The sequence below is a fragment of the Archocentrus centrarchus genome, chromosome 1, assembly GCF_007364275.1.
Source record: "Archocentrus centrarchus isolate MPI-CPG fArcCen1 chromosome 1, fArcCen1, whole genome shotgun sequence".
Classification (NCBI taxonomy): domain Eukaryota; kingdom Metazoa; phylum Chordata; class Actinopteri; order Cichliformes; family Cichlidae; genus Archocentrus; species Archocentrus centrarchus.
Genome location: NC_044346.1, coordinates 30,903,818 through 30,928,238, shown reverse-complemented (window position 1 = coordinate 30,928,238; position 24,421 = coordinate 30,903,818). Strand labels below are relative to the sequence as shown.

The 24,421-nt window shown below is 39.4% G+C and overlaps 2 protein-coding genes across 3 annotated transcripts; both read left to right on the top strand.

Annotated features, from left to right (window-relative positions):
• Positions 1–4,367: 4,367 nt before the first annotated feature.
• gprc5bb (G protein-coupled receptor, class C, group 5, member Bb) lies at positions 4,368–12,016 on the top strand. 2 transcript variants are annotated; one of them, XM_030740710.1, is made up of 5 exons: positions 4,368–4,644; positions 4,752–5,288; positions 6,009–7,116; positions 11,523–11,635; positions 11,758–12,016. In XM_030740710.1, the coding sequence occupies exons 2-5, from the start codon at positions 5,226–5,228 to the stop codon at positions 11,800–11,802; spliced, it is 1,329 nt and encodes a 442-aa protein (XP_030596570.1). In that variant the 5' UTR covers positions 4,368–4,644; positions 4,752–5,225; the 3' UTR covers positions 11,803–12,016. The 2 variants fall into 2 exon arrangements, with proteins under 2 accessions (XP_030596570.1, XP_030596579.1); XM_030740719.1 differs by lacking the exons at positions 4,368–4,644; positions 4,752–5,288 and adding an exon at positions 5,654–5,858.
• A 5,461-nt stretch (positions 12,017–17,477) lies between these two features.
• On the top strand, positions 17,478–24,080 carry knop1 (lysine-rich nucleolar protein 1). The gene is made up of 7 exons (XM_030739769.1): positions 17,478–17,619; positions 18,008–18,082; positions 19,724–19,792; positions 19,872–21,293; positions 21,389–21,460; positions 21,813–21,881; positions 22,728–24,080. Exons 4-7 carry the CDS (start codon positions 19,911–19,913, stop codon positions 23,031–23,033), a joined length of 1,830 nt encoding a protein of 609 aa, XP_030595629.1. The 5' UTR covers positions 17,478–17,619; positions 18,008–18,082; positions 19,724–19,792; positions 19,872–19,910; the 3' UTR covers positions 23,034–24,080.
• The last annotated feature ends 341 nt before the right edge of the window (positions 24,081–24,421 follow it).

Genomic DNA, 24,421 nt, shown 5'->3' with positions numbered 1-24,421 from the left:
GTGGACTTTAATATAAATTTTGAAAATGTATACTGTCAAAAAAAAAACTATATAAATGATATCTGTAGTGTTAAGACAAGTTCATGGCTTTCATATCCACATATCTTCATGTGTCTCTCTGTGTGACTGACTTTCATAATCCGTGAAAGGACACGGGAACTTGGAAACTATGAATGTGGTGTTTGATTGCCTGCACATCAAGCATGCTGAATGTGCATGTGCCAGAAAAATAAAATCTCATGTGTCCTATGCCTATTGCACATGCCTGACTCTATTCTTTTTAAATGTGGTGGTAGATAGTACCTTCTGTTGTTCTGCCAAAAACAATAAAAGAAGGACATCCCGTTCTCATTCCCAGGGTGTCAAATGTAAAAGCTGGATGGTTGTCAATGTCACGGCACATACTAAACATGCTAGAACCACATAATTTTAGAACTCACCAGCAAGTGAAAGCTAAAGCCAAAAGCAAATGTAAAAGAGATGAATTGCAGCTCAATACCAAAAAAATGGAGAAATGCGCAAAAACTCAAAGGTCCACATGGGACACAAACCACAATACCTTCACTGACTAACTTGGGACTTAATCCACCCCCATGCTGCCAACCTTGTAATGTGAACTTTTCTGCTCCTTACTCATACCTCAAACCTCCAGTAATCCTGTGGCCAGTACATAAAAGGTATGTCTGCAATGTCAGTTGATGTAATGTCAGCAGCACTGGGTGTTGACAAAAGAGCATTTGTCCTCATTTTCAGGAGGTCACCATCATATTCAGCTTTTATTGTCACAGTTCAAACCCCTGTTTACACACATCCACCCACCTCAGGTGCACCTCTAGTCACCTGACTTCTTTACTACCTACCTCTAGATAGATAGATAGATAGATAGATAGATAGATAGATAGATAGATAGATAGATAGATCTGCCATATTATTCTGGTTACTTGTTGTTCAGTGTCATCGTCCTGGGCCGCATGCTCAGCGTTTTGTGTTTTTCCTTTTAGGTTTGTTTGTTCATTGTTTGGATTCTTGGTTATGAGCTTTCTAATCCCAGTTACTAGTTATTATTATTATTACTGACTTCCTGGTTCCATTTTCTCCTGTCTCCCCTGCGTCTCAGTGTTCTAGTATCTGTTTTCTCCCTCTGTCACGTCCCTTGTCTCATGTGGTTTTGTATTGATTATTCCCAGTGTTGTGACTAGTCTGCGTTTCTGTCCCACACCTGCTTGTTTCCTATTTTACTTTGTCAGCCTCAGTCTCATCTGTCTTGTATTTAGTTTACTTCCTGGTCTCGTCCTGTTTAATTGTTCCCAGCTGTGTCTCCATCTGTTCCCGATCCTCTCGTTATCCTGTGTTTGTATTTAAGTCCTCAGTCTGTGTCAGTTCTTTGTTGTGTCGTCATTGTCAGTGTTTACCACACTGTGTGTCACCCTGCCTCTTAGTTTTGTGTTTAGTTCTGGCACCCGTCCAGCTCCAGTGTAGCTGTTTCGTGTCACGCCTTAATAAACCACCTTTAAGTTTACTTCTGTCTACGAGTCTGCATTCTGGGGTCTGATCCTGCCTGCCACACAGCCATCCACAGTTAAGCTCTTTTTTTTTATCTGATATCTATAATGCCTGTTTTTACTGACACCCTGTGACTCTACTCATTTGTGTGGAAGTCTCATATGGCTAATTGTAAAACATACACAAACACATACAAGTCCACTATCAACATGCAGTATGCACTGATGTCCATTATCCCAACCAGCAATAACTCATCTTATGTGACCTCAATAGTTTCCTAGTTTTCCTTCAACTGGACAGCTGAACCTAAAATGTGCACTGTTTGTTATTCCACTGGCAGGCTTCAACCAACTGCACAAATACCTTACTTTAGTAACAAATTTAATAACAGGAAACTTAAAAAAATGTATAATGCTGTGTCTTGACCAACAGGTGCAAACCACATGTAAAGTCTAACACAGGAAGTGCTTTGTGAACTCCCTTCTTTGTCTGTTGAAAGGCTGTGGTAAATAGGGGTGCTGCAGCACCCCCTGGAAGAATGTAAAGGACCTGCATGTCCACAACTACAAACTGAAAAATAAATCAATATCTTTAAAATTTATATTTGTTGTAAACTGCTGTATGACTGCATAGATAATTATACTTTTATAGATAAATATATTTGTATTAAAGTGTAAGAAAAAATGCAGAAGCAATGTGCATTTTACAGCATGTATCACATGGATGCTGAGGATGCTATTCAAATCACATTTTGTCATCGCCACAGCAGCCGCTACGTGAAACATAACGGCTCCAGTTCGGTGTGACTGTAGGTGAACGGTTGCTGGAGGAGACCTGAAGGGGCATAAAGCTGGGATTAAGGGATGTGCCACTCCTTTTGGAATGTGACCATAGTAACTACTGGATTACTGAGATTAAGACTGATGAGTTCAGTCAGCACTTCTCCACCTCTGTTGTCTTCTACCTCTGTCTTAAATGCCCACAGGGACAAAACAGACACATGCACAAACACTAAATCTCAAACAGTGAAGGTTTGTCAAATATCTGTGGAAAATAATTTCTGTTCTACATAATGTCAGCTTACATATGGTGAGATCAGGACATCGCAGTTGTAGCTGTTGATTGGGGTTTTGTGTATAACAGTGGATCATCTTACATGAAACTGCCACATCTGTGAAGCCTCAGAAAGATGAGTATGACGAGCATACATGATGGTTTAAATATCATGTATACCAATTAACTTGCTTAAGTTTGTGTTATGTTCTTTTCCTGGAAATCAATAACATCCCTTCCAGCCTGAACGAAGACTGCAAATACAAGGAAGTAATTGCCTGTAAATTTGTCTGATATGTGACTCCCTATGAAATGTAGAAAATTAAAATTAAACATTATATATTGTGGTAATTTGTGAGCTTTAAAGGCTTTGGATAAAACCATGCTCATTCCCAATACTTTTTGGAGATAATTTGTCTGAATTTCAGGTGTGGGGCCACAGCTTATACACTCCTGTTCCAGTTCTATGACTATTCACATGCCTTCCTGTACTACATGCTATTTGTTTTCATTTTTAAGCCAAACCAAACTAAACTAAATTACTGCAGGCTGTGGCTTCAAAGTTTACTGCACAGATATGACAATGGTGACAAATAAACAACTAATCAAGTAGTATTATTTTGACAGTTATTAGAACAAGAACTTCAGCTCAACTTATAACTAAAATGGACTTTTAGTTACAGGATTAAATGACAATGAGCTGTGTAGGAAGACCCATTCATCATCACTCTATATATCCATTATTACAAACTTAAGCTGCTGCTTGCATCCATGTGAGGACTCATTATCTGGATTATGCTGTCTTGTCTGACTCAGCATGATGCTGGTGGGCATACCTTTATTTCAAGCAGTAACATCCGGCACTGAAAGTGAAGCTCCTCTAATGGCCACTTGAGGCTGGCTCCAAAAGAGAATCAGTCCTCATAAACTGCCATATTAAAATAGCCAGCTGTAGAGCATAATAAACATAATTTCCTACTTCTTAATAACTGGATGATGGGTTTTTTTTTTGTTAATGACAAATGCTTTTAAGGCCTAAAATTATTATAGTTAGAGGAAGTTTAGTTCCATCCACCCATCTATCCACCCATCTATCCATCCATCCATGTTTTTTTGTTAATAACAAATGCCTTTAAGGCCTAAAATTATTATAGTTAGAGGAAATTTAGTTCCATCCACCCATCCATCCATCCATCCATCCATCCATCTATCCATCCATCCATGTTTTTTTGTTAATAACAAATGCCTTTAAGGCCTAAAATTATTATAGTTAGAGGGAATTTAGCTGAAGCTTCACCTCAGCTTCTTCACAGAACAGAATCTGACCATGTTTGTGGGGCTGTGTTGGTGCCTCTTGGAACATTTTTAATGTACCTTGCTGACAAAGACAATGGCTTGCTATGTTACTAGTTGTACTGTCCACCCAAAAAGTCTCTGCATCAGTTCTGGTGAGCAGTATTTTGTTAGCGGTAATTAGGAGGTAGTATGTGTGTCTGTGCATTCAGTAGTGGCAGAAATCCTTCAAATAAAATTTTTGCCTTATGGGATAGGGTCCAGTCCGCCCACAACCCTGAATTGGATAAGCAGAAGAAAATGGATGGATGGATCTTTCCAAATCATGGCTACATACTTCTTTAATACACAGTCCATGCTTTACTGACACCTTGTTGTGTACCACAAACGAGCTTTGGTTTTTCCTACCTGCTCACTAACGTCTGTCAGAACCAATCTCTCACACACTGATCCAAACAGGTTCAATTACAACAGTTGCTTCTCGTGATGACTTTCCTAATGCTGTGTCCCTTTCTAACCTCACATGCAGGGTAAAGGGATTACTCCTGTCTAAGCAGACTTGGTTGAATCACATCTTCCAGGGGATTATGCAACACTCTACTAGGATGGTCACATGACCACAAGGCTCACCTGTGTAGACTGACCATCTGCCTTTCTTCATTTCATACCATCTTCACACATGCAAACTATAACAGTCATCTTGCCACCTAAAAAAATTACTTTGGTATAATTTCCTGATGAACGATGAATCCATACCTCCCACGACTACGGGCCTGTGGAAGACTTGTGCAAGTGGTAAGAGGAAGATGTGGGAGCTTGAATGTGCAAATTAGTGACTAATGTGGTGCTGACTGTGAATTGCCATACTTGTGTACTTCACTTATTTCCTATCTTCTTCCTAGTTAGACAGGTGCAACTGCAAATCATACTCCCAGTGTGTGGGTGAAAAAAGTAAGCTGGGATTGCATCTCTGTTGACACCTCCACAGATTCAGCGTGAAGCAGGGAGCGCGAGCGACACAGACAGAATGGATAGAAAGAGGACAGAGGGAGCGAGAGAGTGAGGCAGAGAGTGAGAGAGAAGAGTGAAAGAGACAGAAGATATATTTTGACTGTGTGGGTGTGTGAAGTATCAAGGCATGCATCATAATTGTGGATTCTTCTTGGAGCAGCTGGACAAGTCAGTGCATCAGCAGGAGATTTACTGGGCTTTCAAATTGTGTTATTTGGTACTTTAAAACAGTGGAAGCTGTGAGCACAGACAGCGACATTTTGAGAGACAAAATGGAAACCGACTTGTTTCTGCTGCCTCGAGGATTTCATTAACTGGAAATACAGAATTGCTTCAACTAACTGAAGTGATGCCAAAAATGATTTATGGAAAATTATGATCCCTCTGCACTGTCCATTATAGGAAATCAAGTGAAGACTTTATCTGAGGTGAGTTTGAGAGTCTAAAAATCAAACTGTGTTAAAATTGTGATGCTGTGGTGTTTGTTTGGTGTTCCTGTGTTCATAATATGTGATACTTGCCCTTGTATTTGAGTTTCAGACCTTAAGAGAACATTGTGCTCTTGCTTTTTTACTGTTTCAAGGTTAAAACTTTTTTCTAAATTTGAATTAATGTTAAAATTTGGTTTATACTGTCGTTTGGGTAATGTTAAGGAATGCATTTAATGAATGAGATCCTCACAAATCAGTACAAACACTGAGTGTGTGTGTGTGTTTGTGCGCGCGTGTGTGTGTGCATACTCCTATGTTTTTCTGTGGTTTGGGGTACTGAACTCGACTTCTCAAAAGCCCAGTATGTAATGTAGCCAGCCCACGCTGTTTCCCGTTTCCATGGAAACTGTTGCCCAGTGCTAAAAGCAGTTCTGTTGTGTGGAGTGAGTGCGTGAATATGTGTTTGTGTGTGTTTGAAACATCTCACACAACAGGCATATTGGATGTTAACAGATATTGACTGCTATTTCTACTGTGTTGTGAGGATCCAGTAGGAACTAATATACAGTAATTTACCTTCACACTCACATCCCTGCTTACCTCTTTTCTGAATCTTTCACCCCAGTGTACCTTTCCTGTACTTGTATTTTTCTCTGTTTCTTTTAACCCTTTCTCTGTCTCCTCTCACGACATTTTTTTTCTATCTTTGTCCCCAAGATGGCTGTCAGCCATATTATCATCTGCCTCCTGCCACTGATTTGCTATGGATCATCCCACCCTTCTCCTCCTCCTCCTCCTCGGGGATGCAGTGTGGACGTGGATCCTCCCTACAGGGTGCTCTGTGACCTGGAGTCAGTCTGGGGTGTTGTTTTGGAGGCTGTGGCCTGCAGTGGCGGTCTCACCTCAGTGGTCCTCGCTGTGCTCCTGCTAGTCAAGATGCACTCCATTGCTGACCCCGCCAAGCGCTCCAGCCTGGGGCCTCTACTACTTCTTCTGGGCACGCTACTTGGGCTTTTTACCATCTCTCTGGCTTTCCTGGTGGGGAAGAACCAGGCGCTCTGTGTGGTTCGCAGGGCCTTCTGGGGACCCCTTTTTGCCCTCTGCTTTTCCAGCTTACTAGTGCAGGGTGTGAGGCTCAGGAGGCTGGTAGCTGGAAAGACAAGCCCGTCTGGCAGCACCCTTGCAGCACTTGGTCTGGCCTTGGCCTTGGTTCAGGGGATAATCTCTGCTGAATGGGTCCTGCTGACTGTAGTTAGGGAGGGTCACCCAGCCTGTGAATATCCACCTTTAGACTTTGCCCTGACATGCAGCTACACTTTGGGGCTTCTTCTCATAGCCATGGGTCTCTCTCTTGGGGTGGTGCTGTGTGGAGGAGAGTTGTCAGTAGATGGAGGAGGTGGCAATGAAGACGACAGAGAAGGAGATAGTGAAAAACGGAAATGGAAGTGTAACGCCATCTGGCTCGTTCTGTCCAGTCTTGCATCAGCATTACTCTGGGTGGCCTGGCTGGGGTTTTATCTTTATGGCAGCCAGACGTTGAAGGGAAGAGGGAACAGAGAGAAGGGAGGAGGGAACAAAGATGCAAAAGTGTTTGATGAGCCTGCACTGGCTGTTGCCTTGGTTATTCAAGGATGGCTCCTGCTACTGTTCCACGCTATCCCAGAGACTCACCTGTGTCTCCAGAAAACTTCACAATCCGACACACAAGACTTCTTCGACACCAGTCACACGTCTCCTCCTCCACATTATGGAGATGAGCTCCCTGCACATTCTCACCGGTCCTTCCAAGAGAACCAGGCCTTTTCAATGGAGGAGCACAGTGCAAGTAGGCCTATGTGATGTGATGTGTGTGTGTGTGTGTGTGTGTGTGTGTGTGTGTGTGTGTGTGTGTGTGTGGCAGAGACAAATAATCTAACAAACAGTGAATTTATTGGGTCATATTTTTAACATGTTAGGCTGAGGACAAAATACGCTTGGCATTTGAGTGTTTTACAGTAAGTTCTGAGACCACTGTTGCTAAGCAACTGGCAACAAAAATGGGGGCTGTGACACTGTAATTTAATGTTATGAAGAGAAATGAAAAAGGAAGACACAACACTTTCATGAGGCCTTACATTTTTAAATATGTATTTTATTATATGACATAAAATTAAATGTCATTTTAATTAATTCTAAAAATTTAAAATTACATTTAGAATGTTTTCAAATATTTTTAATAATAATTAATACAACAAAAAATATATTAATTAACATTAAAACATTTTAAATAACTGAATATCACTTAAGTATAAAAATCTGTATGTTACAGCCTCATTTATATTTTCTGAGCCTCTCACAGGTTCATAAAAACCCAAATTTAACCAAAACATTTCAAGTCAAACAGAGACTAAAAACCCAAATGTTCATATGGAAAACCTGATGGCTGTATGATTAACGTGCATGACTTACTACTGTCCAGGCCTTTGCTTGTAAATCCTCAGCTGTCTATCTCCACATGTTCTTTTACCATTATAACAATAATAACATAAAATCTCACACTGAATTTTAGGCCAGTTTTCCATTCAACCTGCACTTGTAAGATGACTACATCACCATAAAACCACAAACGGCACGTAGGCTCGTTTACAGACAGAGTAGCCCAGTTCTAGCTACTGTATGAGAAGAATCCAATTAAACCTCAGAAAATGTCTGATTTTTCAACAGGCTTTCACTGCAGTACAGTTATGAGTCATCTCACTTTGATTACTCTCTATATTTATTTGAAGCGAGATGCACAGATGAAGAGCTAAGCCTCGATAAGCCAGGATAAACAAAGAGTGAAGGGAGGAGAAAGGCACATGCAGACTCCAGAATGCTGATGATATTTGTCGGTCATTTGACAGTTCTTAGTGACGAGTCACATTTAGAAGAAAGCAACACAAAGACACAAAAGGATTTAGTTTGTGGTTAAAAGCGCAAGCTAAAGGTTTCTGTTAGGTGTCATAACTGATGTAGTGTGAGCCATATTTCAAATACCCTGTGTCTGTAATTGCAGCTTGTGAGTATGTATTAATATATACTGCAGTTTGATATTATAAACTATGTAGACAGGCTTACTCATGGTCAGCAACCAAAAAATGATCCACTCCTCAGTCTATGAAAAAAGAAAAAAGAAAGCAAAAACAATAATAACACTGCTTGCATCTCATTCTCATTCATAGATTCATATTGAGGTGTTTTATGTAGAGGACTATGAAGTGAGCTCATATGAAAGAAAACAAACAAAGAAAACAAACAACAACAACAAACACTCTTGGTGTTGTTGTTGTTGGTGCGATTTTTCTCAGCAACATTAATTGCAAAATTGCTGTTGCATAATGAAAGATCAACATCAGCAAAATAAAGACTGGTAAGGATTTTTGTGATGAAGATAAAATATACTGTGTGTTTTTGACAAGTCAGTAACAAATACGTTGAAGAAAGTTTAAGTTGTAGTGCACGGCTCTCGTTTTCGGCTGGATGGTGACCTTCAGTTATACACTGATTTTGTGAGGCACTGTGGGATACTTGTACCTCAGCACTAGGGTACATGGACAGTGCTAGGGAATCTCAGGCAAATGAGTGCAGGGAGTGCAATTCCACTGTGATGTGTTTCATCAGTGACTAACACAGTGGTGTATACCCAACAAAATGTAGCCTTCAATGTTGACATAGCATTTTGGTGGATTTTTTTATTGTAATATTTTCATTGTAACCTGTAAGGATATTTTGATTCAGCTAATCAGTGTGTGTTCCTTCACTTACTTTATCTAAGATACAGTGCTGTGAGAAAATAATAGCCTCCTTCCTGATTTCTTAATTTTTGCAGATTTGTCATCAGACAAATTTTAATATTAGACAAAGATACAAAATGCATTTTTTAAATTTGTTCATTTATTAAGGGAAAAAAGTTATCCAAACTTACCCGGCCTTATGTGAAAAAGTAATAACTGGCTGTGTGCCACCCTTGGCAGCAAGAACTGCAATCAAGCATTTGCAAGAACTGGCAGTGAGGGATTACAGGGATTACTGTTTCACATGGGGACAGGTAGGTTTGGATAGCTTGGGTTATTTTTGTCTAATATTAAAATTTGTTTGATGATCTGAAACATGCAAGTGATAAGAGAAGATAAGGTTTGTTTGTCACATGCACAGTTAAAAACAGTAAAAATGGCCAGTGAAATGTACTTTCTGCCTGCAGCCGATAGCAAATAGTAAAAATATATAAATAAGAATAAAAATAAGTCATTCACACATCACAGCACACAAGATATTTCAGGGATGGCTCCTGCTTATTGGCTTACTGTGGCATAAAACTGATAACACAGATCTTACATTACTGGAAAATGGGAATCATCTTGTTGTTTTTCCATTTCAGTGTCTAGTATGGCATTTATTTACAAAGAAAAACTTTCTCTTTACAAACCCACCTGCAATGCATCCAACTGATGCATATAGACTAAAGTAATGAGGTCACATTACATCAGGAAAGTCAAAGTAGGAAGTGATTCAGACATAACCATACAGGTGTTTAATGTACTCCAATTACTCCAATTGCTCAGGTTGAGTGCAGCTATAAAAATGACTGCAGACAGCGTGAACAATGGAAATAAAAACAGAATGCAATGATTTGCAAAACATTTCAAGAGTCAAATGCTGAAATTGAGAATTGATTTTTTAAACTATGCATTCTCATTTCTGATTTGATTTTTGGCTTAAAAAAAAGCTGGGAAGAGGTCTGTTTATCTCTTCTTTTGACAGCTGCGAAAACCAAACACTGTAGTTTTGAAAGGGAAACGTTTCACATGTTGTTTTTGTACTTGTAGCGACTTCAGGAAGTCGCCAAGACGCTCAGGTTGGGCCACGCTCATATGTCTGACTCATCTAAAAAATTCTAAACAAGATTTTCTGCATTGCACAGTGAAAGAGATTAAAGTTGGCTGTTGCAAGGAGCTTGTAACCAAAAACAGCCTGGGACAAAAATCTGATATTAAGTGCAGCCTGAAATGATGCACCAATCAACTCAACCCCATCACTTCTTTAAAACAAAACAAAAAACAAACTCAGACAAAATAAACAGAAGTAAAATGTACAAAATGTAGGTGATTTATGATAGCAGAAGCTTGTTTGTGTGATGTGTCCTCCAGCTGTGATCATGACTGTACCCAAGTGGAACAATCAAGAGATATTGGAAACAAATATCAAAGGATTTGCACCCTTGTGTCATAGCTGATGACTGAATAGCTTTTATTGAGCATATACAATCTACATGAACTAAACTTGATTTCCTGCCCAAGTATATCAGATCCATGTCACACAGTGTGACTTGCAATGAACTTATAAGACCAGTGGAATCTCATAGATACCTTCGCAACTTTTGTCATTTCAAAGTACAACAGTAACTTTATGACTCGGCCACTGACACAAATCAGAGCAACAGCAAATTCAAAATGTTCAGTCTTTGCAGGAAACTCAGCACAAACCCAACAATGGCCCTTTGTGGTAGCATAGGAAGACAGCGAGATGAAAAACTCATAACAAGAAGAAACTTAACACACAACTAGATTAAGTGAATCAGTCATCTGCCTCAGCCTATCTGGATAAAAGGAGAACAAAACAAAGCACTGAGCAACAACAACAGTAAGCACTGAGCAGGTTTGTTGGGAGTGACCGCAGATCACAAACATGCAAGAAACACAGATACCCGCAGAAAGGACAGAGGGGAAGAAAACACAGGCTGAGAATCAGTAGGCACAGAGCGAGTGAGAAGCGAGAGCGGGAATTAAATGCATGACATGAAAAAGAGGAGAGAACAAAGAAGGGAATAAAACATGGTTGCAAAGTATTTAATTATTTCAAATGAGTGAAAAAGTAAAAGTCAATTAATTTAAACTGCTTACTGCTAATAGCAGTTCTAAACTGACAGTCTTGAAGAGTGGGGTTATTTGTCCACTGCACATCCTTTGACGTTTCTTTTTCATGTGACTGTTGTTCATTCAGCCAAACAAAGCTCACAGGAGAGTTGCAGAACATCCCTTACAGTGCCATATCATTAATATGAAGATTATACTTAAAATCACCTGCTTGAATTGACCATGGGCCTTTAAGGTAATGGAATAATTATAATTCAGAAGATGTCATACTCGTTGTTCTGAGTAACACGCACCTTTGTGTTTGTGTGTGCGGTGTGTTTTCCCTTGCTTGGTGCGTCAGCTCTCCAAAGTGGAACATACCACAGCAGCCATGGAAGCATGCGGCCTGGCATCGCGTTCAGAGGGCATGTCTACCAACCTACTGAGATGGCTCTCGTGATGAACGGTGGTACCGTAAGTATGGCATAAACATAAACTCTATATTTGACTCTAAATCACAACAAATTACTGTAGATTACTGTACAATAGATTAGATAGACCGCTGTAATTTCTCACAACATATTCATCTCTTGTAGATGCCCACAGCCCCGGTTAACTACACTGGACGACGGTTATGGTAATGTGGGTCAAATGCTGAAGAAGATACACTCCAGTCACATTTTTGAGGAAAGAAATGCAGACAGTACATATCACAAAGAAGTGACTTCGTAAGAGATTGCTATGTTTACTGTGTTTGTGTTTTCTGCACACATGTACGAATTTAGCATTTTAAAAACAGACTAATGGTATTTTGCCTACATTTTCCTGAAGGCTTTTTTTTTTTTTTTTTTTTTTTTTTTTGCTGGATGTAAAAGAACACAAGAGGGAAGATAAAGTAATGCCACTGTCAAAGATCTGATTTTTCAGTTAGGCGATAGTATTTATGGGGCATTTTCAATCAACATATGTAGTCTGAATTATAATATATATACACACAATGACAAGAAGTGTATTAGCACAACTAGATGTTATATTTAAAGTGTATTTAAAAAAAAAAACTGCTACATTAAAGGAGAGTTATTGAATAAGCTGCTGTTAGACCAGAGAAAGTTGAGCACAGAGGAAGATTTGAATGTAGTGAGGTAAACACTTTTGCCTGAGCAGCTCCAAACTTGTGCTGCAACATTCTCATACGTGTTTATCATTGACGCTTACTTCATAAAACTGCACTTTCTACATATATATATATATATATATATAAATATTTTTTGCTTTGTTTTTTGTTTGTTTGTTTGGCTTCAAGCTCTTTAGGATATTTATGTATAATACCCGCTTACACCCACAATGCTTGCTTAGTCTCTATTTTTCATGCTGGAAGGCCCCAAAGGATTCTCATAGTGATTTTCTCTCTCTCTCTACCACCTTTCCAGTAACAGTGCTGTTGGGCAGTTTGCCACATTCCACAGAGTTTACTCATTAAGCCTTTGTATTCAGCAGATCTTGTGCAGGGCTGTGGAGGACTATCAACAGGATTTTAAAAGGTGAATAAAAAGTCTACAACTTGTTGATTTATTTTTTTTTTAACAAGGACAAGTTTTTAATAAACCTATGATTAAAAAGCCATGTAATACTGCAGTACTAATCCTGCAGTATTAGTTACTAAGGTTTACCGTCGGAGGCTGAATTTTGCACTTTATCAGTACTGATTACATCTGGGGATTATGGTATTTGAGATTACTAGACATGCATGTAAAAACAGAGTTTAAAGGTAATGTATTTTGTCACAACTGAAGTGTTTTGAATGTTTTCTAGAATTTTGATAACTGTATATTGAAGAAAAGTACCAGTTGTTTTGAGTTTCAAAGCTAGTTATTTGCCATTGGAAATATCATTGACAGAACAGTCTCACCCCTTTAATCGAGCATGGATGAGAAATCAGAAAATTGAAATTTAAACATTACATTTTTTCGTGACGATTAAGCTGATGAAGACCACGTATGTGAATGAAACCCCCAAAAAAAAACATGTAATAAATAGCTTCTGTGGTCAGACTGTTTTGTCTTGCAGAGTCTGTTGTGCATTATAAACACTGTTTTTTTATGTAGATTTGTGGCAAAATCTCAAAAATAGCATAAAAAGTGAACCCTTTGGAATTAAACATTTTATTTTGTTACTGTTTTTTTCCCCCCTTTAACTGGTGGTAATAAAAAAAAAACAGCTATCATTTGTGTCTCTATTAAACACACCAAATAAATATTCACAGTGGAAAAAAATAAGTGAACCTTTGGATCTTATACCTCCCTAAACTGTCATTAAGTATCTCTCTCATTCAGGTGGCATGGTGGTCAGCACTTTTGCCTCACAACAAGAGGGTCCTGGGTTCAAACGCACCTATTGGCCGGGCCTTTCTGTGGTACTCTGGCTTCCTCCTGCAGTCCAAAGACATGCAGTTAGTGGGGTTAGGTTAATTGGTGCTTCTAAATTACCCATAGTTGTGAATGTGCATGTGAAAGGTTGTCTGTCTCTCTGTGTTAGCCCTGCAACCCTGTCCAGGGAGTACCCCGCCCTTCGCCTTATGGCAGCCTCCTCCCCACACACACTGGATAAAATCATCTGTAGTACAGTAGGTCTTAGATTTCCTCCAGAAAGCCATAAAATGTATATAGAAGATGGCTGTAGCTTCTGAGTCTGATAAGTGAAGCTAGTGTTAAAGTGCCTTAAACCTGGGTTTTCTAATGGCCAGCATCCGTCAGCTCCTGATGTTGCAAAAAGAAGTCTAGTTGTACAGAAGTCTGTGGGAAAACACCCCTTGACTCCCTTAGTCCCCATCCTCAGTAAACACTTTCTTCAAACTAGTTTAGCTAGTTTCACATTTTGTTGACTACAACATGACAATCATTTTGTAAATTATTGTTCCACTTAAGTCAAAATGACAATGAAGCACATGCGCTTTATGGTATGTCGCCATGTCCGAGACAGTGATCTACTTCTGGTTAGGATTATTGTCCTGCTACATCACCCACCTTCTGCTAAGCTTCGGCTTAATGTCAGCCACCCTGACATTATGCTGAAGTTTAACACTGGTGATCAGATTTTTCTCTCACCGATGGCAAGCTGTCCAGGCCTAGCAGCAGTAAAGTGGCCCCAAATCATAATGCCATGTGTAAACTCAGTCATGAGTTCACATGTAGGCTCTTTTTAATAATTCCAAAGGGTTTCCTTGCATATTCTTCCCACTTAATAATTGAGTATTCTCATTTAATTTTAAATCCCACAAAAAAGAAAAGATTTGGCATCACTGGAAATTTAACTGGAAACCTTTTATATGTAAAATTTTTAATTACAATGTTGACAAGTTTGTGTCTAAGTTCAGACTGAATTTAAGCTGTTTAAATGCATCATTACTTGAACTCTGAACCAATCCTGAACAAGTTATTGAAATGAAGTTGTAACGCAGTTCTCATAATGTTCATCCTGGGACCATTTCTTCTTAAGATAACACTGAACAACTAAACTGTGAGTGAGTTTACTTTTATGTACAGCTGTGTGTTCTGATATAATACAATGAAAATATGATCATTGTAGGATTTTTTTGCGTGTGTGTATTAACCCTATATAACTGATTTTTCAAAATGTATTGTAGTTGTTCCAAATGTGAAAAAGCACTGGTATTTCTCTTTTGAGGTGCTCTTATAACAACAGCACTGTCACTGTTTTATGGCAGCGTAACACGAATGTCTGTAATGTGATTTGCACAAAGTGACTAATACATCAGTGCACCTTTTCTGTTATATATTTCCTGGTGGTCGTGTTGTTTTTATTGCTGGGATAACTATAAATTCAGCTACTACTACATCTAGTTCAGATGTATGCTGGCTGTAGTTTAGGTGTCCAGAACACTGTAACCGAATCTCAAATAAAAAAAAAAAAACAACACAACTGTTTTAACACCAAACTGGTTTCCAAGCAACACTTAAAGCATATAAATGTTTGTTTTCTGAAAAGATTATCCTGTAAAGTTGTCCACAAATTAGCTTGCTTCATTCCAAGTACATCTATCATAACAAAATATGTCTAACAATCTTGATATAGAGTTTATTTTAAAAGTTAATATATATGCAAGTATCCTTATGATGATATAGCTGTATCACTGGCTCTAAGTGGTGTTTAGTAGGACTGGCACTGATATGAAGGCACACACATCTCCCTTCTCTGTGTTATGTTGAATCGTGAGCCAAGTCATATCACATAAATAGCCAAAAATCTTCACTGCATGTGGGAGTCTTCTAAAAATATATAAGCTTGCAGTAGTAAGCAAGTCGTGGACCTGCAAGTGTATGGATTGCTAGAGGCTGGAGATGGTGGTTGGGATTGCAGCTGGCTCCTGGGAGCTGAGCTGGCTCTGTATGTGGCTTCTTAAAAGTCCATTTGCAGATTGAAGGATGGTGCCATCATCACCATCTCAGCATTTTGAAACCAAACATCATCAGCAAGGGACTAACTGAGCAACAAAGCAATAAAGGTCATTGAGTCATTAAAAATTCAGCCCCAGGTACGAAACAATGTGCTACTAATGCTAGAAGGTGACAGTAAGGCAACTACAAGCTGTTTGTCAACAACTATATTAAACAAAAGTAGAAGAAAACAGGTTTTGGACTGCAAAAAGTTTCTAAAGCCTTCACAGAAAAATGTTCCATGTGGTTCAAAAACTAAACAAAAAAAAAGAAGTCCAGTGCAAATGCCACCAAAGGAAAGCTAGTATGTCATAAGTCTGACACAACTATGTGTAATCATTTGAGAGCAGTCTGGAGTATGATTGTTAAACAATAGATGAATGTTCTCAGTCAAAATGAAACCGTGTATTTGCTTGAGATGCCCATCCTTAAGAGGGGGAAACCGCACACTCACCAGCTAGAGATATACGATATTGCCAAAATTATTCATTCGTCTGCCTTCACGTGCATATGAGTTTACGTGACAGCCCATTCTTAATCCATGGAGTTTAATGATGTCTGCAGCTTTAACAGCTTCAAGCTTTTCTGGGAAGACTTTTCACAAGGTTTAGGAGTGTGTTTATGGGAATTTTTGACCATTCTTCTAGAAGCACATTTATGAGACACTAATGTTGGATGAGAAGGCACGTCTCACAGTCTATGCCCTAATTCATCCCAAAAGTGTTCTGTCAGGTTGAGGTCAGGACTTTGTGCGGGCCACTCAAGTTCCTCCACACCAAACTCACTCATCCATGTCTTTATGGACCTTGCTTTGTGTACTGGTGTGCAGTCATGTAGGAACAGGAAGAGGCCATCCCACAAAGTTGGGAGCATGAAATTGTCCAAAATATCTTGGTATGCTGAAGCATTAAGAGTTCCTGCCACTGAAACTAAGGGGCCGAGCCCAACTCCTGAAAAGCACCCCCACACCATAATCTCCCCTCCACCAAACTTTAGACTTGTCACAATGCAGTCAGACAAATACCGTTCTCCTGGGAACCACCAAACCCAGACCCATACATCAGATTGCCAGACGTAGAAGCGGGATTTGTCACTCCAGAGAACACGTCTCCACTGCTCTAGAGTCCAGCGGCAGCATGCTTTACATCACTACATCACCACTTTGTGATGTAAGGCTTGGATGCTGTTGCTCAGCCATGGAAACCCATTCCATGAAGCTCTCTACACACTGTTCTTGAGCTAATCTGAAGGTCGCATCAAGTTTGGAGGTCTGTAGTAATTAACCCTGGAAAAAGTTGACAACCTCTGCGCACAGACCCTGCTCTGTCCATTTTAGCTGGCCTACCACTTTATGGCTGAATTGCTGTTGTTCCCAATCACTTCCACTTTGTTATAATACTACAAACAGTTGACTGTGGAATATTTAGTAGTGAGAAAATTTCATGATCGGACTTGTTGCATGGGTGGCGTCCTATTACGGTACCGCACTGGAATTCACTGAGTTCCTGAGAGCGACCCAAGCAGTCTGCATGCCTAGGTGTTTGATTTTATACACCTGTGGCCATGGAAGTGATTGGAATACCTGAATTCAATGATTTGGATGAGTGAGGGAATACTTTTGGCAATATAGTGTATGTCAGTCACACAGTGAAGCATATCTATACTTTATGGCCTTTCTGGACACGGACAGGGACCATAACTAACAAAACATAATGTTGTATTCAATATGAAAAAAATAGAAATGAATTACATGGTGATTTTAGTAGACTGGTTTTCTGGGTCACAATTCTAATTACACACAGTTTAGTTTATATTGTTAAACTTAAGACTGCTTGTCAACACCAACTCACATAGCCAAAACAAAACAACTGTCACACCTCTTCAAAAGCTCACTTCGTCTCACTGTTGCTACGGACTCCTTGAGCGTCGCTAACAGGAAGAGGAAAAGCTACTTCCGGGTCGGAACGTAAAGCGGTATCCACGTGAGTTAAAAAAGTGTGCAAAGTAAGTAAAGCGCTTTTGAAGCTTGTATTTCATAATGTGTCTTACACTTGCGCCAAAATAGCCTAGATGTCTGACTTACCGAATTGTTCGATTCTCGATCGGTTTAACTTTTTATCTGCTGAAAGCTGCTGCTGGCTAGCACGCTAACAGGCTACAATGGCAGTTCCCTGCAGCGTTTTGTGGATAAACCTGATCAGCTCACTTTGAATGAAATCACTTAAGTTTGTTATACATTAGCTAGTCTTTAACGTGCATATCCTAACATAATACATGCTGTTTCATTAAAGCTTTAACTACATTTCCCCTGTTAAACATAGCATTAGGCACTGGTTAGCTTAAAAAGAAGTGCCTGAATGGGTCCATATTATAATTCCCTTTTATGTTTCAGACGGATTCCGATGAGGACGTAGTTTTTGTTTTTGAAAGGTGTGCCCACAAGCCCACTGAAATCACAATTGACCAGGTACTGATTTTTCCATCTAATCACACCCTGTCTGCGTAAAGCATAGTTGTTTGGTTTTACAGAACAAAGGAAAAATGATAGAAAAGAGTAACTTTTATTTTTATTCATGCCTTGACTTGCTTGATAGGACACTCAATTTGAGTTGCACCAGCCCATCAATGATAAATTTGTATAGTGAGATTGAGTAACAGCTTTTTAAAAAAGAGGAGGAGAATATTCTGAATTCATAAGAGATGTACAGTCAGGGAGCAGCAGAATGATGAAAACATTTGAATTGGCAGTGGCTTCACATGCCAGATCCCTGTGCAGACTCGGCAGGCATATCCTGTCACAGAAAAAAAGCCTAACCCACACTTAACACTCCCAGTAAATATGTAAAATGTATCACAACCCCTAGTGAGCTACAGCACTGAATCCAATGACAGGTGACAAGAATAACATTATTTTTTGTTAAAACACAATGTTTTGCTGTGAAACCTTAGGTTAGGTTTCACATTTTTACAGAGCAAGCACAACAAGAAAAAGACTCGAGGTGCTGACCTACAGTGTATCACAAAAGTGAGTACACCCCTCACATTTATGCAGATATTTAAGTATATCTTTTCATAGGACAACACTGACAAAATGACACTTTGACACAGTGAAAAGTAGCTTATATAACAGTGTAAATTTATTCTTCCCGCAAAATAACTCAATATACAGCTATTAATGTCTAAACCAGAGACTACACCCGTAAATGTCCAAATTTAACACTGCTTGTCATTTCCCCTCCAAAATGTCATGTGACAATGTTAGTGCTACTAGGTCTCAGGTGTGCATAGGGAGCAGGTGTGTTCAATTTTGTAGTACAGCTCTCACACTCTCTCATATTGGTCACTGAAAGTTCCAACATGGCAAAGAACTCTCTGAGGATCTTAAAAGACAAATTGTTGCTCTACATGAAGACTGTTATATAAGCTGCACACAGACTACTTTTCATTGTATCAAAGTGTCATTTTGTCAGTGTTGTCCCATGAAAAGATATACTTAAATATATGCAGACATGTGAGGGGTGTACTCACTTTTGTGATACACTGTATCTTCCAAACTCCTCGGTCCCCAATCTAATCAAGAATCCACAGCATGCACCAAAAGAAGCCTGATCCATGGAGGCACCCCCCTCCCCCCAAGGCTCTCTGTCTGTAGTGGCTGTACAATATTAGACAGATGGTTGGTGTATAGCTATTAAGCTATACTGTGTGTGTATTTCCATGAGCCACAGACTTGTTCAGAAGTTCTAATATATCTGTATAAGCTGCACTGACTGTCAAGAGATCAGACATAAATCCTTGAGAGAAGAAAGATAGTCCCACTGGCTAGCCAGAGGTAAGCTGAGCTAGAAACTAAGACCTGTACAGCCAAGTAACCTAACACATTATGCATTTTCTAGTTTCCCAAATTTCTATTAAACTTATCTAAATTCCTCATCAAACAAATTTAAAAGAATTAAACTGATTTCAGCTTTTTTTATTAGAGACCTGATTAATATCTGAAATCAAAGTGCTACATAGGAATAAGTGTTATACTGACCAGTAGACACAACAGTGTTTCAGTGGTTTTGCACATTTCTATGATAAACATTTTCTGCTTGGGTCTCTGCAGGCGAAGCGACTGGCCCTCCAAAGAGACATTGATCAGCAGTCACAACCCAAAGAGCCAGCCAAACCTTTGGTTCGTGTTTATTGCTCTGTCATTCACTGTTCCACATACACAGAGCAGAATCTTGAAGTAACTGTATTTCTCTCACCAGTCAACCAAGAGACTCGTGGCTGAGGAGAGGCAGGCAGAAATGGTAAAAATGAAGATGGAGGAAGAGAAGAGTGAGGAAAAGCCTATAAAGAAAGAGAAGAAACACAAAAAAGGACAAGCTAATGAAGGGAGCCAAGCAGAGGTGAAAAAAGAACCAAAGAAAGGTAAAATGGCTGATGCTGTGGTCACTGAAGAGAGGTCTTGGGATGGAAGTGGTGAGAAGGGAGAACAGAAGAAAAAGAAGAAGAAAAGTGATTCTCTGAATGTTGCCAATGGTTCTGAGGTCACAGATGGAAAAGGTGTCAACAAAAAGAAGAAGAAGTTGCTGGCAGATACTGAGACTCAAGTAGAAATTGCAGAGAGTTTAGTAAAAGAGGAGCAAGTGGAAAAGAAACAGAAGAAAAAGAAAGCAAACAATAAGTCTACACAAATGAAACAAGAAAACATAGTAAAAGAAGAGGAGGAAGAACAGCAAGTGGGAGAAGATAATCTGCCCAAAAAGGTCAAGAAAAGGAAAAAACATATTTTAGATATGAGCACTGAGGTGACTAAGGAGCAAATGAAAGAGAAGAAGAAGCTGCTGGCTGATGATGAAACTCAACTAGAAACTGCACAGAGTTTAGTAAAAGAGGAGGACGTGGAAAAGAAACAGAAGAAAAAAGTAAAAGACAAGTCTACGCAAATTAAACGTGAAAACCTAATAAAGAAAGCGGAGGATGAACAGAAAGCAGGAAAAGCTAATCCAACCAAGAAAGTGAAAGAGAAAAAACACATTTTAGATGTGAGCACAGAGGTGACTGAGGAGCAAATTAAAGAAAAGAAGAAGAAACAGAAGTGTCCTTTAACTGTGGGTGGAGGAACTGTAACAACAACAAAAAAAGGTAAAGTGGCTGAAAATGGAATAAAGTTAGAAACACCAGAATATGAGAATGAAGATGTAAAAAGAAGAAAGAAAAAAAACAAGACCAAAGAAGATGGAAATGGAGAAGAAACAACGGAGATTAAAGGCAAAACCAAAAAGAGCAAAGCCGTATCAGGCAAAGATGTGAAAAGTGAAAAGCAAGAGAAATCCACAGATGCTGATATTGTTCATATGGATGAAGGAAAGACAGAACTTAAGAAAAAAGAAAAGAAAGCTAAATGTAAAATATCTACTGTAGAGGTTGCCAAAATAGAGGAGGAAGAACCAAAGAAGAAGAAAAGGAAAAAGGTAAACCACGAGGAAGACCCACTTTTAGACAAAAGTGAAGAAGTTCAGGAGGATGAGCAGAGGAGGGAAAATCTCTGCAAGGCTGATGACACACCAAAGAAGAAAAGCAAAAAGAAAAAGAGCTCTGCTCAGGTAGAACACGTGAGTGAGGTTGGAGTTGAACCTGTTGCTAAAAAGAAGAAAAAAATCAAACAAGAACAGGAAGACCCGGAGGTGAGTGCATTTCTCGCAGGTTGTTAACAGTGTGCTTGGATGCGGTTTTAAATGTTTTGTATGGTTTATGAAGTTTTTATGAACTGTTGTTTCAGGGGTTTCCCCAAGTGGACGTGGTTTTCCTGTCAGAGAGGAGCGGAAATACTGATGAGACCACCATCAATCAGGTAAACGGGGCTCTCGTTAGCTTTCCTTCATTCAAGGTGTGAAATTTATTGCTGTGCATTAGTGCAATTCAGCATTTTTGAAAATACAATTACTCCTTACAGAAAATCAAGAAACGCCATTCTTATATTCAGATAATGGCCATGTTTTTTAAGAGAAAGAGAGAGTGGTAACTTCACTGATTACTTCTAATAAATGATCCTGATATGAATACAGCTGATGTGTGATCAGTTCTGTTAGTTAAGTTTCACTTAAACTGCATTTTACATTTCTATCTGTGATGTCTGTGTTTCATGCAGTGCAGTTTAATGATTGATACTGTTTGTTTGTTTGTTTGTTTTTTTTGTTTTAAAGGAAAGAAGACAGGCTTTACAAATGGAGATCGACAAGGCCTCTCAACCTCAAAAACCAGTCAAACCTACGGTCAGTGTTGGTGCCTGTTTTGTACAAAGAATACATTTAAAGCAAAGAATCTCCCTGTGGTTCTTTGCTTTAAATGCAGAAGCTACTTTTGGCTGCTCTCTCATTCACAAGGGGTCCCCACAGTGGGTATTTCCACATGTTTGATTTGGCATTTTTTTTTTTTTCTTTACACTGGATGCCTGAAGAGAATGGTGAATGGAGACAGATGTCCTGTTTTTATTTTTATTTTTTTAAAGGAAGACTATTGTGGGTGAAGATAGAAATGTAGCGCGGTGGTTAGCACTGTTGCCTCACAGCTAGAAGTTCTGGGCTTGATTCCACCTTGGCCCAGGCCTTTGAGTTTGCATTATCTCCCCGTGTTTGCATGGGTTTTCTCCAGGTACTCCGGTTTCCTTCCACAGTCCAAAGACATGCAGTTAGTGGGATTAGATTAATCGATGATTCTAAATTGCCCATAGGTGTGAATGTGAGTTTGAATGGTTGTCTTTCTCTCTGTGTTAGCCCTGTGACCAGCTGGTGATCTGTCCAGGGTGTACCCTGCCTCTCACCCTGTGACAGCTGGAATAGGGTCCAGCCCCCCCAGAAATTAAAAAAAAAAAAAAAAATCTGACAATGCAAGTGCAGCTTCCTGAAGATCCATCCTACCTGCTAAATGCTCCCACTTTTTAAACTCTTAATTCCAAGTTTCTAGGGTCGGATTTTTGTGTGAAAATTATGGTTTTCAAGCAGAAGAAAGTTCTTAAATATGAGAACTTCACATCACATTCAGATTTCATGTGAAAAAAATCAGCCAAAAGCTCCTGAATGCATTTCTAATATTTGTACCCTTTTGTTCCTGTTCCGCAGGGTTTCGGCCAGTGGAGCACTGCCCAGTTCAACAGTTCTGAACAGCAGCAGAAGTTCCTCCGGTTGATGGGTGGTTTTAAAAAGGGTTTCCAGCCAGCCGCTACAAACACTGGAGGAGCAAATATGGCACTGGGGAAGGACGGACAGCAGCAGCTTCAGCAAAGCCTTCTGGGAGAGTTTGAACGAGCCCAGTCACGCAGAATGGACTTTAATAACAGGGGTGCAGGACTTGGATTTACTGCACCATCCAATAAGAAATTTTCAATAGACATAAATGCATGTCGATCTGTTCGCTTTGATGATTGATCAGTGGTTTTACAAAGGTTGTGTGGTTGCTTTTGTACAGTGTTTTTAATTAGGACATTTTCTTGTTCCACTGGAGTATTCATCCCACAACAGAAAGTAAAGTGTATATTGGTGAATGAAAAGAGACTGCTAGTTGTATATACTGTATATTTAAACACTCATCCCACAGCTAGTGGACTGTTTTAATGTGTGAGCAGCTGGTTATATTAACAGTTCATGGGATTTTATAAGAATTACTGTTCATGTTGTAAGGCTGTGAAATATTTGTTTTGAAAATGGGAAAACATTGCAATGAAACAACTACACTCAACTTAAAGTAGTTGGTGATATGATTAATCAGCCAATCACATGGCAGTAACTCAATGCATTTATGCATGTAGACATGGTCAAAACACCTGCTGAAGTTCAAACCGAGCAAAAGAATGGGGAAGAAAGACGATTCAAGCGACGTTAAGCGTAGCATGGTTGTTGCCTGGGATTTTTCTTCACGATAATTTCTGATTTACTGAGGATGCGATCCAGATCTGAACAAAAATGCCTAGTTGATGAAAGAGGAGAATGGCCAGACTACTTCAAGCAGGAAGCCAACAGTAACTCAAATAACCACGTTACAACCGAGGTGTGCAGAAGAGCATCTAAATGCACGTCACCTTAAAGGAGATGGGCTACTGCAGCAGAAGATCACACCAGGTACCACTCCAGTCACCTATGAACAGGCAACTGAGGCTACAACTCACATGGGCTCACCAAAATTGGACAACAGAAGATGCACCAGGGACGTGCAGTCGACAAATCTGCAGAAACTGTGATGCTCTTATGTCAACATGGACCAAAATCTGAGGAATGGTTCCAGCACTTTGTTGAATCTATCCCACAAAGAATTAAGGGGCTTCAGAAGCCAAAAGGTGTGATCAACCCAGTGCAAGCAAGGTGTACCTAAGAAAGTGTGGTTAGAATATATTGTCCATCCATCCATTCTCTTCCACTTTTGTGATATAGTAAAATGAACATATTAAAACCCAGTTTTGATAGTCATTTTTATTTCATTCTTGCACATTCGCTGTAAAGTGAAATAGTAACATCAGAAGTCCAGATATGTCGACAAAAATGTATTATTGCTTTCTTGTAGTTCTCTCAATCTTCAAGATAATGTGCTGGACATCAAAAGTATTTGACTATCACATGCAGTACTTCAGTATTCCGTTGAAGATCTCTCAACCATTTATTTTCCTTTAAAACTTTTTACTTGAAACATAAAAGTTGGAAAGGAACTTTAAAAAATGAGCCTGGAGTCTTTTCAGCTCAAAGTCTGTCAGTATGAACATGTTGTGGAGGAGTGACCAATCAGGTTAGCTGCACGGACGTCTCGGCCCAAAAAAAAAAAAAAA

What these genes read in the sequence shown, in the direction of transcription:
- gprc5bb (XM_030740710.1), top strand. Translation starts at nt 5,226, where the DNA reads ATGGAAAATTATGATCCCTCTGCACTGTCCATTATAGGAAATCAAGTG. An exon ending in AAGTGAAGACTTTATCTGAG is followed by an intron (nt 5,289 to 6,008) that starts GTGAGTTTGAGA and finishes TTTGTCCCCAAG; the next exon opens with ATGGCTGTCAGCCATATTAT. An exon ending in AATGGAGGAGCACAGTGCAA is followed by an intron (nt 7,117 to 11,522) that starts GTAGGCCTATGT and finishes TTGGTGCGTCAG; the next exon opens with CTCTCCAAAGTGGAACATAC.
- knop1 (XM_030739769.1), top strand. Translation starts at nt 19,911, where the DNA reads ATGGTAAAAATGAAGATGGAGGAAGAGAAGAGTGAGGAAAAGCCTATA. An exon ending in AAGAACAGGAAGACCCGGAG is followed by an intron (nt 21,294 to 21,388) that starts GTGAGTGCATTT and finishes CTGTTGTTTCAG; the next exon opens with GGGTTTCCCCAAGTGGACGT. An exon ending in ATGAGACCACCATCAATCAG is followed by an intron (nt 21,461 to 21,812) that starts GTAAACGGGGCT and finishes TTTGTTTTAAAG; the next exon opens with GAAAGAAGACAGGCTTTACA.